Below are 16807 nucleotides of genomic sequence, written 5' to 3' on the forward strand. Positions count from 1 at the left end.
TGAAACATGGGCCGTGACTGCCGAGGACATGCGTAAGCTCGTGAGGAATGAAGCCAGTATGCTCCGATGGATGTGTAATGTCAGTGTACATACTCGACAGAGCGTTAGCACCTTGAGAGAAATGTTGTACCTAAGAGGCATCAGTTGTGGTGTGCAAGAGAGACGATTGCGCTGGTATGGTCATGTGGCGAGAATGGATGAAGATAGGTGTGTGAGAAAGTGCCAATCCTTAGCAGTTGAGGGAACCCGTGGAAGAGGTAGACCCAGGAAATCCTGGGACGAGGTGGTGAAGCACGACCTTTGAACTTTAGGCCTCACTGAGGAAATGACCAGCGACCGAGACCTTTGGAAATATTCTGTACGTGAGAAGACCAGGCAGGACAAGTGAGCCCAGCCCACTTATGAATGCCTTTCCTCCCTGGACACAAAGACCTGTTGAGGCAAGCGAAGTCGATATAGAACCTCATCCGACGACAGGACACCCATGCCAACCCCTTGCTTGCGAAGACATGTTGGGACAAGCGAAATCGAATTGAACCAGCCAGGATCCTGGTCTGGTGGTACGTAAAAAGCACTATCCGACTCGTGGCCGATGCCAGCGCCACCTCCACTGGCTTCCGTGCCGGTGGCACGTAAAATACACCATCTGACCGTACGACAGGCACCCATGCCAACCCCCTTGCTTGCGAAGACATGTGGGGCAAGCGAAATCGAATTGAACCAGCCAGGATCCCTGGTCTGGTGGTACGTAAAAAGCACTATCCGACTCGTGGCCGATGCCAGCCCCACCTCCACTGGCTTCCGTGCCGTGGCACGTAAAATACACCAATCTGACCGTACGACAGCACCCATGCCAACCCCCTTGCTTGCGAAGACATGTTGGGGCAAGCGAAATCGAATTGAACCAGCCAGGATCCCTGGTCTGGTGGTACGTAAAAAGCACTATCCGACTCGTGGCCGATGCCAGCGCCACCTCCACTGGCTTCCGTGCCGGTGGCACGTAAAATACACCAATCTGACCGTACGACAGGCACCCATGCCAACCCCTTGCTTGCGAAGACATGTTGGGGCAAGCGAAATCGAATGGAACAGCCAGGATCCCTGGTCTGGTGGTACGTAAAAAGCACTATCCGACTCGTGGCGATGCCTCCACTGGCTTCCGTGCCGGTGGCATGTAAAATACACCAATCTGACCGTACGACAGGCACCCATGCCAACCCCCTTGCTTGCGAAGACATGTTGGGGCAAGCGAAATCGAAATCGAATTGAACCAGCCAGGATCCTGGTCTGGTGGTACGTAAAAAGCACTATCCGACTCGTGGCCGATGCCAGCACCCCCTCGTTTGGCTTCCGTGCAGGTGGCACATAAAATACACCAATCCGACCGTGGCCGTTGCCAGCCTCGCCTGGCACCTGTGCAGGTGGCACGTAAAAAGCACCCACTACACTCACGGAGTGGTTGGCGTTAGGAAGGGCATCCAGCTGTAGAAACACTGCCAGATAAGACTGGAGCCTGGTGCAGCCTTCTGGCTTTCCAGATCCCCGGTCGAACCGTCCAACCCATGCTAGCATGGAGAACGGACGTTTAAACGATGATGATGATGATGATGACACACACATACATTTGATTAGGTGTATTAATGAAAGAAAGTAGCCCTTTGTACAATTAGTTGGAGTTGTAAGTATCTAATAACAAGCTGATTCAGTTCCACATTACTTAAAGTTTCATAGCCAGATGGATATATCTACATCCTCCAATGTACAGAGTCAGAGTGAAGAGAAATTTTGGAAAATTGGAAAGAAGGCTCCTAGAATATTCATGTCTCTCTTGGTTTGTTCAGGTCATGTGTGTTTGTATATATATATATGTGTGTGTGTGTATATATATATATGGCTTTAATCAATCCATTGCTACAATAGAAGACTCTTGTCCTGGGTTCTGTGCTGTTCAATGAAAGCTAGAACCATTATGGCCAAGAAGCAAACTTCTTAACTACACAACTATTTCTGCACCATAGTGTTGCTTTAATAAAATTTTTGAAGTAAGTATTATTATGTAATTTAACTCAGATGAGGGTGGATTAAAAGCAAAAACAGTAAAAATAAAACAATTGTAAATGGAAGAAATTCTTAAATGGTTGATTGTTGTAGCTTATGTTTTGATAGAATTTTTATTTATTTGTAGCTACCAGCTAGAGAGGAGACATTTTCTTTCCAAGTTGTCCAAAATATAGTTCTTGAAGAGACAAAGCCAGCGACCTCTGTACTGTATTATTATTACGAAAAACGTAAGTCATAGATTATTCATTGAGACTTGTTTCTTGAACATCTATCATATTTTGTCATTATATTTGAAATGTTCCTTGATTTTGAAAGCTTGTTTCTGTCTTTCCACACAGAATTATGTATGTGTATGTGTGTGTGCGTGTGTGTGTGTGTGTGTGTGTGTGCATTATATGACTTTAACTTCAGCATTGTAGGCTGAGATCAAAAGCCTACATGTCAAAGATGTATACTCTGCAAGCTGCAGTGAAGGAAGCTCATCTTGGAGAGAAGGAATTCTGAATAAAAACTGACATGGTGTAGAGGAGATGTTTTAGTCGTGGCAGACAACCCCCCTCCAGGGCTGGTAATACAATAAAATATGTCTAGTTTATGCTTTAAAGTGTTTGGTATTAGAGAAGGCATCTACCTTGTAAAAAAAAGAATATAAATATCATGAACTATTCCAATATATTGATACAATCTGTGTACATAATACTAGCACTTACCATGTTAGTGCTGTGAGAGGTAGTTAGGCAAAAGTATCTGACCATGCATGAGATCGTGACTGCTATCAAGCAATTACTTCTTTTGAGAACTGACAACAATCATTAACCCATCCGGCACTAGAAACTCAGATACATGACTATCAATGTTGGTACAATGTAAAGTAGATCGGGTCAGATTACAGAGACGCTAGAGTGGAGGCAAGTAGATGTGTGTTGTGGGATGAGATGGAGCAGAACTTCAACCAGACTCTTCACAAGCAAAGAACACAAGTACAAATTTTTCTTGGTAGGTAACATTGCTGGTTTAGATGAAACAGGGATACTGGTGGCAGACAGTTGGATAAATAATATAATTGAAGTAGTGAGAATCATTACACTTAGGCTAGGCCAGTAGTTGTAGGCCAAACAGTGACAACTGTTATCCCTGCTTATGATCCACAATCAGGACTCATTGATGACTGTTTTGATGAGGCTTTTCTGTAAATCACCTTGATAACAAATGATAGCAACATTATTATCTTGGCTGATGATTTCAGTAGTGCTTCAGCTTTTTTATAGATATGTTGCATAGCACCATGATGAATACTTTACATGATAGTGAGATGTAATTTTTGAATGTGTAGGATTTGTAATATGAAGGTAAGAAAAGTAGCTGGGTCTTCAGGGATGGTCACTGAGATACTGAAAATATCTACCAAAATAGAATACACACTTGATTCACATAGTGATTCAGGGAAAAGAAGGAAGTGTTATAAACCAATGTATATGGTTTACATACCTGTTTTCATTCAATGTAAAATCTATTATGGCAAGAGACTTCCTAACTCTTACAAATAAAAAGTTCCTTCCTTGCTATAGATATAAAAATATGTTTAACAGACATAACATTAAAATCAGCTATAGTTGCATGAACACATAATAGGAAAATTTAAATAAAGATTTGATGGTTATACATCCCTTTTAAACACACTGATGAAAAGCAATAAAATTGGGTAACTACATTTAGAAATTAAAAGGCTTAGGAATACACAGTATCAATTGGCAAATTTTGGAGAGATTCAGACTGTACCAACTTGGAAGTAAACTATTTGTATACACATATACATTCATACACCCATGTTATACTGGATATGTAGTTGTGTTTGTGAGTGTGTATGTGCACATATCTAATATTTTATTTATTTATAAAATTAATTAGAAAATTAATTAAAATTTTGTTTTTTATTTCTTGTAGAAATTCGTACTGCTTATGTATTTAACCTGACAACAAGATGTGGTAAGGATAAACCAACCAGTGGCCATGAAAGTAGGTTTATGAGAATATTGAAAGAGTATTCTCTTGAAATACTTTTTTGTCAATTTTATAAGAATTTTCTTGTGTAAGAGGTCTTTGTACTTTCTCTTTATTTTATTCACCTTCCTTTTTCTATCAATGTTTCTCTAGGACTTTGTAAGAGTGTATGTTTGAATGTTTCCCCTCTTTCTCCTTTTTCCTTCCCTCTTGAGATTTCATGTCAAATATGTGTGTGTATGTATGTGTGTGCATATATGTAAGGCATTATGAAGGGCATCCAGCTGTAGAAACCAATCCACATTTGATTGGAACTGCTGCAGCTCGTCAGCTTGCTAGCTTTGGTCAAACCGTCAAACCCATACCATCATGGACAATGGATGATAAATGATGATGATGATATGTACAGTAGAAAGAAAGAATGAACAGGCAAACAATTGGTATCAATTAAGAACATGGAGTTTATATAGTTAAACATAATTGCAGAGCTGTTACAACAGAGTTGTTAGAATTGAGTGTATCGTAGAAATAAAGGAGTTAGAAGGCGTGAAATAGTCTCTTACACCTATTTATAAAATAGATGTGCCTTTGATGCATTTCTAAGCCAACAAAGATAAGCCTTCCATATATTAGCGGATTAGCCATCTTGAGAGAGGGAAAAAGATAAAAGGTGGCTGAACTGGCCTACCTAAACAGAAGTTTGGGGGAGAAGCAGGCATCATACTGGCAAAAAGCAATGTTAGAAGAAACAACAGCATTGACAGGAAGAGTAGCCTCTCCTAGGCCTGTGATAAATACATTACATCCTACCTAGAAGGACATTCCTTCACTATCCATGAACAGAAGATAGCTACTAATTACCTGGTCAACCATCTTTATTTGGTTGACTATCATGCATAAGCATTTATTGTATGTATGTATGTATGTATGTATGTATGTATGTATGTATGTACGTACGTATATGTGTACATACACACACAAACACACTACTAAAGAGTGAGTAAGGAGAGTATCAGACATAAGCACCCAAGTATTGAAGTTTCTCTGGTTTTTGCATGTATATATCTATCAATTTACTCACAGCTAACTGAGTCTTTTCAGTATAATAAAAGAATTGACAGTTCAATTCCATCCATCCTAAAGTGTGTCTGTGAGTGGAACATTTGAACATCCTGTGTTATTGATTATTGATTGCAATGGGTTAGTTCCTTGTGTTTCGTGGAAAAGAGATTTTGTTCTGAAGTCTTGGTGATATAGGCTATTTGATATGAAACACATAGACAATATATAAGATTGATATGAGGAAACCACGGACCAGCTTCTTCAGATCTTATATATTGCCTGTAGTCTAATTCTTGTAATTCTCACTGTTTAATATCAATGAAGAATTAGCAAGATCTGTGCACAGTTACAGCTGGTAATAAGTTGAGTGACAAGTTTAGAGCACAGGTAGGGCTTCACTAATACTCTGTCTTCAACACTTCTTATCCATGAAAACCCTTTGCTGTTATATAATACAAGTATTTAGATTAGGAGCTTCGTTTCATAACTTCCTTTCATACTAGAATACTACTATATAAAGATTCTTTAATTCATTTTAGTTAAAATATTCATAGGTTAGCAATACATGCCAGTTAGATAAGATATACTCTTTTATTCTTTACTCTTTTACTTGTTTCAGTCATTTGACTGCAGCCATGCTGGAGCACCACCTTTATAGTCGAGCAAATTGACCCCAGAGCTTATTCTTTGTAAGCCTAGTACTTATTTTATCGGTCTCTTTTGCCAAACTGCTAAGTTACGGGAACGTAAACACACCAGCATCGGTTGTCAAGTGATGCTGGGGAACAAACAGACGCACAAACATATACACACACACACACAACACACACACACACACACACACACACACATACATACAGTTAATCCAAACAAGAAAATACAGAAAAAAAGAGAAAAAAACACAGCAACGCAGGACGTGGAACAATTAAAGTATTATTGACACTCAGGAAAGAAGGGAAGGAGGGTTTAACGTTTCGAGCGGAGCTCTTCGTCGGAAACAAGGAGAAGGAAAGATCCCAAGAAGGGAAGACAGAGGAAAAAATATTTGAGCTGGTGGTGCTCAAAAGATCACATGTTGAAAGAACAGAAGTTGAGAGGTAGTAGTCGAAACATGGTTTTATAAGGCAAGAGAGTTTCAAAAAAGGAATGCGTGTGTGTGTGTGTGTGTGCAAGATGACAAGTGTGTTTGTGCATGCGTGTGTGTGTGTGTGTGTATTTTTGGTGAATAAAAGGCAATGACGAAGTCATATACACATATACGATGGGCTTCTTCCAGTTTCCATCTACCAAATCCACTCACAAGGCTTTGGTCGGCCCAAGGCTATAGTAGAAGACACTTGCCCAAGATGCCACTGAACCTGGGACCATGTGGTTGGTAAGCAAGCTACTTGCCACACTGCCACTCCTGCGCCTATATCGTGATGTTAATTCTAGATCATCACTTAGTAACCATCACATATGAAATATTTCTTGATTTTTCACTCTATAGTATATAGCTTTCTCTTTTCTTTTCTTTTTTTACTTTGCTATTATATTATGCAAAGAAATATTCTATATCATTATTTTAGAAATCTTTGAATAAAAATTGAGTAAACTGATTGTGTTTAGGACAGGAGCTTCCTTTCATACCATAATCTATTGAAGAGTTACAGCTAAAGGTCTGAATATGGAAGCTTAATCAAGTATCTGAAGGTGTAAAAGTATTAATGATGATGTTCATATTGATGATAACAGTGATGTCAGTAACTAGAATTATAATGATGATTAATTAATTTTTCTCTTTTTTCCTCTTTTTTTTACAATTTCATAAACAGAAAATTCAACTGAAGAAATACAGAAGGTAAAAAAATGTTACCCAATTTTTAAAAGAAATTTGATTAAAAATAAAAATGTCAATATAACGCCACCCCCCACCCCTTAACCTAGTGCAGTGAAGAGTTAATTACTCGATCTTCCATGATAAGAAGCTTGCATCAATCTTCCTTGTAAATCTGTTACCTGTTCTTAACAACTGTGTGAAACAAGGCAATGTTTTAAGCTGTCAGTTACATTTTTTCAGTTTTTTTTTCTATTTGGCACTCCATTGTCATATGTGTAAAAAGTGTTAACATCACTAGGTGAGACAAGCTGACACTGAATTAGCTTTGCTGATTGACAGGTGACGGTCTTGTTTAGAGAATGCGTGGGCTAAGACTACGTGCCTTCATTGGTCAGTTAAAGTTGAGACAGTGTCACGTGACAAGTTGCTGGGGCTGCCTTCTGGTGCCTAGCAGCAGGTATTTAAAGGGAAATTTGACAAGACAGTCAGTCGCCTGCTGACACTCATTAATGCTACATTGAAGAGGCAAGGGAACAGAAGAAAGAAGACATGCACCCAACACCAGAGCTGAAGACACCTCCGAAAGAGGGGGCCCCGCTACGTCAAAACGGTAGAGGAGTAGGAACCGAAACCGGATGTGGTTCCTCCTGATGATGTCTTGAGTTAACTGGATCCTATAAAGGAGCTGTTGTGGTAGCAGACCACAAAACACGGTTGAAATTGATAAATAAAAGTTGTTGAGGAAGAAGAGAGCTACAAAAAGCCATAAAACACCACAATAAAAATATTCTTTTTTGTGTTAATTCAAATAACATTGTTAGAAAGGATTAAAATAAATAGAAAATAAATAAATGAATAATCAAATTTACCAGACAATCCATTGGAATAAAATTTTAGGTCCAGAACCAAAAAAAATTAAAAAAATAGATTTGTTGCTCGTTTAAACTCAAATTCATGATTAATTTAATTATTTATTTACTTGCTATTATTGTTGGTATTTTAGTTGTTTAGTTCCAGGTAAATTCTGATTGAACTGACCTATGATGAAAGGTGTTTCAGCCATGGCTATCCTGTTTTTATTGTAGACATAATGCATAAAGGACAATATTGTTGTGTTCTCTGTTTAAGGTTGTTGTTGTTGTTTGTTCCTTCTCGAGCCATGCCTGGCTCATAGGGTCGGTTTCCCGGTTTCCTTGGCATATAGGTTGCCAAACTGGATGGGACGTCGGTCTGTCGCAGGTGATCTGCAAGATGCAGGAGGAAAGACTGAGAGAAAGTTGTGGCAAAAGAGTCAGTAGAAGTTCGCCATTACCTTCTGCTGGAGCCACGTGGAGGTTAGGTGTTTCACTCATAAACACACACATCGTCCGGTCAGAGATTCGAACCCGCAAATAAATGCATAAATGCTTGTGTGTTTTTTTAAATGGCTAAAATGATTTGACTATGATGTAATTGCTTCAGTTTCAATATTTGATTTAATCAGTTATTCTTGGGTTGTCCTGCTTGATATCCAGTGTTGACAATAGCAAAGGATTTCAAAATGCATTCATTGCTCCCCAAGGGATTCTCTGAAATGACTGTTGGAGTTCACCTTTTACCTAAAGTGAGAATTTTCTCCAAGGAAAACACTGAGAAAATGGCCTTTTTATAGGTCAAACATGTCTCCAAAATATTTGAACTGATCTAAAAGTTTGCCAATTCTGAAACTTATGTATAAAGTTCCTCATTAAAAAAAGAAGAAGTAGTTCTCATAAATTATTTGTCTTTCCTTTCTTTCAGAGATGCCCAGTGTGTTTTGATACAGTTCCTGAAAACTTCATGGATATTTTCTGTAAATCTTTTGCCAGTGAGTATCAAAGATTCTTATGCTCTTTTATTATTGTACAAGTTGGCTGCTATTTCTAGCAAGTTATGCAACTATATAGAGATTCCCTCACTGGCTCCTACTGCTAATGTTCAAGGGAAAGGTGTCACAGCATCTTATTGATATCTCTGTTTTTGTGTTCATGTAAAGCACTGTTATTCCTTTATATTGACTAAAAATATGGATTCTCATTTGTTTGAGAGTGCTACCAAGAAGTTGTGGTATTCATGTTTTAACTCAAAGATATTTGCATTGAAAATGAAATGGTTCTTGTAGGAAATTGAATAAATTACATATTTACACTGGTTAAGGTTTTCACTACAAATATTCTATAGAAATTATAGCCAGCACAGATTTTTGTTGCAATGTTTCTTATCCAAGATGTCAGATATGAAACATCATAACAAGCATCAGTGCTTTAGTAAATCTGATACTCTTTTTCTATAGACTATCTAGGGAAAACCTTAACAAGTGGTGTAAAGTGCACTGCTAACGCAGTAGAACATGGTATTGACTTATAAAAATGTTTAATGTACTTTACAGCATGTAGGGATCTAGCTTGACCATGCCTGAGGTTTGAAACCAAATCTACCTGCTTGTTGCTTGTCAAAACAAGTGGGGGGGGGAGAAATCCTCTCCACACTAGATGATTGATGAGGAAACACTCCATACTCTAGGACCTGTGCTGGTCAAGGAAAGATCAGTCCTTTGTTTAGGGTTTGACCTACATTACTGACCATAGTCTTTATAACAGAGAACACTTCCTATCTCTTCCTCTTTTGTGTCAGTCAGACTAAGGAGAAACACCCTCTTTTGTGTTAGCCATGATCAAGAGCAGCACTTTCCTTGTCCACATGAAAGACGATGCCATCTCTATCCTTTCTTCCTTTCTAGTCAGTACCGTGCATTCCTTACTCTTTCACTCTCTACTGACAGACAACCTTTTTCTACACTATCAACTACTATCCAGCGAGCCATCCTTGTTGTCACTATCACTAGAATTACTACTGTTACTTTAACTACCTGTTGGGCAAACAAATAAATATATGTAAATAATATTTCTTCCTTCTTGGTGTTGATTCTTTGATGTTTACTGGTACTCCGACGCGAGAACCTTAAAGCATTACATCTACATGCTACATTTAGTTGTGAACTACTTCATATTAACCTGCTATCACATCTTTTATCCAACCCACTACAAGTATATTATGGTTGCATAACTAAATACCGCATCCCTGCAAGTCATTAATATTTACATTGGTGTCTCTGCTGCTAATTTCTTATATAGAAAAAGGGGTCCCAATTTCATAGAGGAGTGGAATCTTTTTTTTAGCTTTTACTTGTCTCAGTCACTCGAATGTGGCCATGCTGGGGCACCACCTTGAAAACTTTAGTTGAACAAATCAACTCCAGTACTTATTTTAAAGTCTGATACTTATTATATCAGTCTCTTTTGCCAAAGCACTAAGTTTGAAGGATGTAAACAAACCAACACTGGTTGTCAGATGTGTGTGTGTGCACATATTTGTATATGTTTAAACAATGGGCTCCTACATAGTTTCCATGTACCAAATTCCCTCACAAAGATTGGTTGGCTTGGGTTTATGATAGAAAACACTTGCCCAAGGCGTGTTTTACTTTTTGTGTTAGCAGTGCAATAGTCTCATTTTAAAGTTTAACTCTATAGATTTTCTTTAGAGAAAGTCTAATAGAGATAAACCTAAAAATTAAATTTAGATGTACAGTATATTTATTTATACAATTGATATAAAAATCATAAATGAAGATTAGATAAATTTGTGCCAGAAACTGAAGTTATACAAATAATTTAAATTAAAAGTGTTTGGTTAAAAATAAAGTAACATGAATAAAGTAACAAAAGGAAAATCATTGGATACTGACTAATAATAGTCAATATCAACAGGAGAATGTCAGTGAATATGTATACAACAGAACCATATGTCCATAATTTCAACAAGACAGAACCTCCCACCAAGCCTATAAGAACTTGCCCTTAACTAATTTTCAAACCGTTGCATTGGAACCGTATTAATGACCAGTGATGCAATGAAAATTTCCACCTATCTTGAATTAACTGTTTCTAATATAGGCACAAACCTTGCAATTTTGTGGGGAGCAAGTCAATTACATTGAACACAGTACTTGACTGGTACTTTAATTTATTGCTCGACCATCTCCCACCTACTTCCAAGGATGACACAAAGTCAACATTGGCAGAAATTGAAGTCAGAGTATAAAGAGATGGGAGAAATGCCACTAAGCATTTTGTCCAATATGTTAATGAATCTTTTAGCTCACAATCTTCTTGCTAGCTCACCACCTCTTCTAAGCAAGTCTGACACATTTTGTCTGCTTTTTGATGGCTAAAATAACTCTTCCATGATATAATTACATTAGCAAGGTAAACACAAAGAAATAAGCATAACCATTTTTAAGCCCAGGCTTGTTAGAAGCTTATCATTATACTTGATATATGTTCTGTGTATTACATAAAAACAGATTTCATTTTATTAGGTTATGAAGGATCATTGAATAACTAAATATCTTTTACAGCTTATAAAGTTGGTTTGATGAACGCCCCTACAAAATTGAAGATTTATTCAAATGAAAGACCCAAGCCAAGAGAAATAATAAACTCAGCAGTTAAGCTTGATATTGATAGTAATTGTAAATGTGACAATTTGAAACATAAAGGTAAGTTTCTATCTTTTATTTTTTACCTTTTACTTATTTCAGTCATTAGACTGTGGCCTTACTAGGACACTGAGGGGTTTAGTCAAATAAATTGACCCAAGTATTTATTTACTTTTGAAGTCCAGTACTTATTCTATCAGTCTCTTTGGAACACATGCACAAGGTACTGCACAAAGGGACTGAACCTGAAACCACGTGGTTGATCAACAAAAGAGCTTTTACATAGCTCTTCATTACTGCTCATTACACCAGGTAGCACAAAAATTACCTTTTGAAAACTTAGATAATTTTTTAATGAAAAAAGAAGAAAAAAAAAACTGTTAAATATATTTATTTTGGACTTTAGTAAGTAATTATTTTCCACTAACTGTAGAATATAACATACTGCAAATGTCTTTCATTTTCAATTTCCAGATTCATATAAATTTTAAAATGGAAAGTGATTTTTGTGCCATTCTATATAAGCCAAATCTTTCTTAACACACTTTCAACCATTTTTAAAATAAGGGTCAAATTTTTTCTCTTAAACCACTGGTCAGTATGATTCACTTAAGAATAGAAGGCTTACCAATAGAAACATCATCAGGATGTATTCAAAGAATAATAAAATAATAACAATATGATAATGACAATAATTTCCTTCTTTTTTATTATTTCAATTAATGATATGGTTTTATTGGCAAATATATCCCTAAATCTTTGTAGATAGTCCAATCAATCAATTGTAGGGAATAGTCTTATGCTGTGTATCAGGGGCTGAAAGTGATCACTGAGAAGGGGTTTTGCCAATTGAGGTTGAAATCTTTTTTCTGAATGCCATCCAGCTTTTCTTTTCTTCTACTTGCTTCAGTCATTCAACTGCAACTAGTCGAACAAATCGACCCTAGGACTTATTCTTTAGAAGCCTAGCACTTATTCTTTCGGTCTCCTTTGCCGATCTGCTAAGGATGTAAACACACCAGCATCGGTTGCCAAGCGATGGTGGGAGGGCAAACACTCACACACACACACACACACACACACATAAAGAGCTTCTTTCAGTTTCTGTCTATCAAATCCACTCACAAGGCTTTGGTTGGCCTGAGGCTATAGTAGAAGACACTTGCCCAAGGTGCCATGCAGTGGGACTGAACCCAGAATCATGTGGTAGAGAAGCAAGCTTCTTACCATGCAGCCATGCCTGTACCTATACGTAAAGAAAATTTTAAATGATTTTCCAGATTATGGTATTCAAAATAGTGTTATATATTATTATAAATTTTTAATCTTTTCCAGTATCCTCCACACTAGCAGTTGTAACCAGGAAAAATCTCTATGATGCTGCTGCCAAGAAGATTCAGCTAAATGAATATTCTTCAATATTTCCAACTTCTATGATCAAAAATATTCGTACGGAGTTGAAGACATCTTCATGCAAAATCGGTGCATAGTCTGTTCTGCACTACTACTGGGCATTTAATGCTTTCATCCTCTTCACTAATATTAACTCAGTTTCCTGTACTTGGAAGTTAATGAATTTTCAATTTTTTTTATTTCTCTTTCTATCATATGCTTTTCATCCTTTATATTTAAACATATATAGATAAGGGAATTGTCTTAGAGTATTTTCTTTTATATTACTACTCTCACCAATTTATATGGCTGATGCAATATATTTTTAGCTGAATTTAAGTCTATTGGAGGATCTTACCATTCCAGAGAAAATGTTTAGCAGTAGTTTTTTCTGACTTTACATTCTGAGTTTGACTTTGCCTTTCATCCTTTTCAGGGGTGATAAAATAAGTACCAGTCAACATAGGGATCGATGTATTGATGTAATCAACTAGCACCCTCCCAACAAATTTTGGGCATTGTACTTATAGTAAAAAGAATTGTATACTCTTGATATAAGATATTATCAATTCAGTTATACCTACCACTGATATAAAAATATTCTATTTTTACATATTTCTCCAATGTAGTTACAATTACAAACCTCTTTTGTAAGAAATTTAGTTGACTTTAGATCTGTATTACTGATATAATTACCACTATGTTAATACTACTATATAAAGATTGTTTAACTCATTTTAGTTAAAATACCAATAGAGTTAACAATACATACCAGTCAGATAAGATATCTTGATGTTAATTCTAGATCATCACTTAGCAACCATCACATATCTAGTATCTCTTGATTGTTCACTCTATAGGACTTAGTTTACTCTTTCTGTATTTTTACTTTAATATCATGTATAAAAACATTCTACATCATTATTTTAGAAATCTTTGAATAAAAACTGAGTAAACTGATTGAATATATTTCTGTCTTTCTTCTGTGCTTTCGTTTGTTTCCCATTAAATTACATCAATGATGGTGGTGAGTTCCTTTAAGATATTGCATTGTGTGGAATGAAAGATTGAGTGTGGTGGTTAGGATGTTGGCAATTTGCCATTGCTGATTGGATATTGAGTCTGTTCGGGTAAGAATGTTTTTTTAAAACTAGAAGTAAACACACACATGCATGCACATGCACACATGCACATGCACACACACACCACACACACACGCATATGTGCAGAAATATACACATACTAAGAGAGAGAGAGAGAGAGAGAGAGAGAGAGAGAATAAGAGGAACATTAATCGAAATTGAAATCAAATTCGATAACTGGCATCTGTGCTAGTGGAGCACTAAGAGCACCATCCGAGCATGATCGTTGCTAGAACAGCTAACTGTTTGAGCGTGATTGTTACCAGCATTGCCGTACTGGCACTTGTGCTGGTGTGCAGGTGACACGTAAAATAAAAAAAAAACGATTTTTTGTGGCCGTTACCAGTACCACCTGACTGGCCCTTGTGCTGGTGGCATGTAAAAGCACCCACTAAACTCTTGGAAAGCGGACGTTAAACAATGATGATGATGATTATTATTACTAAAACGCCAGATGTTAAATAAGCCTTTAGCATTCAGATTACTGTGGAATGTAATGCTTTATTACTACCATTGTTTAAATAAATCATGCACTATTTCATATCTTCAAGATTTCAAGGACATCATCATCATCATCATCATCGTTTAATGTCCGTTTTCCGCGCTAGCACGGGTTGGACAGTTCGACCGGGGTCTGGGGAGCCAGGGGCTGCCCCAGGTTCCAGTCTGGTCTGGCAGTGTTTCTACAGCTGGATGCCCTTCCTAATGCCAACCACTCCGCGAGTGTAGTGGGTGCTTTTTACGTGCCACCTGCACAGGTGGCAGTGCTGGCATCGGCCACGTTCGGATGGTGCTTTTTATGTGCCACCGGCACAAAAGCCATTCGAGGCAGGGTTGGCATTGGTCACGTTCGGATGGTGCTTTTTATGTGCCACCGGCACAGAGCCAGTGGAGGCTGCACTGGCAACGGCCACATTCGGATGGTGCTTTTTATGTGTCACCGGCACAGGTATCACAACTACTGTTTCCATTGATATTTGGTTCGATGTTCATGTACATGTACATGCACTTGACTCAACAGGTCTCCTCAAGCACAGCGAGATGTTCCGGGATCCCACGATCAGTTGGTGCTTTTTATGTGCCACCTGCACAGAAGCCAGTCGAGGCGGTGCTGGTGTTGGCCACGCTCGGATGGTGCTTTTTATGTGCCACCGGCACAAGAAGCCAGTCGGGGCGGTGCTGGCATCGGCCACGTTCGGATGGTGCTTTTTATGTGCCACCGGCACAGAAGCCATTCGAGGCAGGGTTGGCATCGGTCACGTTCGGATGGAGCTTTTTATTTGCCACCGGCACAGAAGCCAGTGGAGGCTGCACTGGCAACGGCCACGTTCGGATGGTGCCTTTTACATGTCACCGGCACAGGTATCACAACTACTGTTTCCATTGATATTTGGTTCGATTCTCATGTACATGTACATGCACTTGACTCAACAGGTCTCCTCAAGCACAGCGAGATGTTCCGGGATCCCACGATCGGTTGGTGCTTTTTATGTGCCACCGGCACAGAAGCCAGTCGAGGCGGTGCTGGCATCGGCCACGTTCGGATGGTGCTTTTTATGTGCCACCGGCACAGAAGCCATTCGAGGCGGGGTTGGCATCGGTCACGTTCGGATGGTGCTTTTTATGTTCCACTGGCACAGAAGCCAGTGGAGGCTGCACTGGCACCGGCCACGTTTGGATGGTGCTTTTTATGTGTCACCGGCACAGACATGATTGTTTATTTTTACTATGACATAGTAAGGTAGGTATGAGGGGCCAGATCTGGTTTGTTTGAACATAAAACAAGTAGAATATTTGAATCTGATATGGCTGGTTTAAATGCTAAAGGGTTAAGTCAGTGTTGAATCAGCATTGAAATAGGCAGGAGTCAAAATAAGAGTCAACAGCTGTGTCAAAACGTTTCTTATCCTACATTGAAGATTTTATCAATGCATTGAGGTCTATGGAGTAAGTTTGCTTGTTAGAACCCATTCAACTCCAAGGTATGATATTAAAAACAAACTTAATTTTTCAACCCTACAGGTTGAGTTTAATTTGCTCCAGCTGTTTACAGCAGTGGACTAGTGTTCTTTAGATTCACATTAGACCTGATCAAACAGACCTATGATCATAAGTATTCCAGCTGGAACCAGCCCATCTTTTTTTCCAGGTATTGTGTATCTGAGACTACACACACACACATATATAACAGGAAGTAAATTATAAATTACATTTCTTTTGATTGAAAAAGATGAATATATATATAGGACTACAGGAGAGAATTGCTCAAACGATATTGAGCCAGAGACACATATCAATAATATAAATTAAGAACAAACATTGAATTCAGGTTAACGAACTTTATATATCCACACTTCTATGGCTGGTGCAAAGTCCCTTCCAGACCTAGGGTAATGTGGTGGTGGAACAATACTGTAGACAGATCCATTACAGCAAAGAAGCAGGCCTGGAAGATCTGGAAGTGTGGGGTGCAGCCGGAAACTGTATCAGATAACCAGAGGGGAAGCTAAGGGACAGGTATATCTAGCCAAGGGGTAAGCAGAAAAGAAGTTTGCCTATGTTCAGCACCGTGAGGACCAACAAACTGAAGTATTTCGGATTGCAAGACAGTGTGTGAGAGAAAATTGTGATGTCATTGGAGAGAAATGTGTCCACATAGATGATAGTGCACTTGCTTTTAAAGAGTCTGCAAAGAAAATGGCTTGGAGATGCCATTATGAAAGACTGCTGAACATGGGGAATGAATGGGAGGAGGAGAGTTTGCTAAATGTTGACCCAACTGAAGGACCGGCTATCTGAATTGACACTACC

The 16807-nt window shown here is 38.3% G+C and overlaps 1 protein-coding gene across 1 annotated transcript in view; it reads left to right on the forward strand.

The window, feature by feature from the left end:
* Positions 1-13815, forward strand: part of LOC115213265 (pregnancy zone protein) — a 148459-nt gene extending 134644 nt beyond the window's left edge. The window contains exons 34-39 of the mRNA XM_029782199.2: positions 2186-2288; positions 4006-4077; positions 6939-6964; positions 8723-8789; positions 11382-11522; positions 12798-13815. Coding sequence (XP_029638059.1) covers positions 2186-2288; positions 4006-4077; positions 6939-6964; positions 8723-8789; positions 11382-11522; positions 12798-12952 — 564 coding nt within the window. The 3' untranslated portion in view covers positions 12953-13815. The remainder of the gene's footprint in view (positions 1-2185; positions 2289-4005; positions 4078-6938; positions 6965-8722; positions 8790-11381; positions 11523-12797) is intronic.
* Positions 13816-16807: the final 2992 nt, after the last annotated feature.

This window comes from Octopus sinensis, linkage group LG6 (assembly GCF_006345805.1).
Source record: "Octopus sinensis linkage group LG6, ASM634580v1, whole genome shotgun sequence".
In the NCBI taxonomy this organism is placed as follows: Eukaryota; Metazoa; Mollusca; class Cephalopoda; order Octopoda; family Octopodidae; genus Octopus; species Octopus sinensis.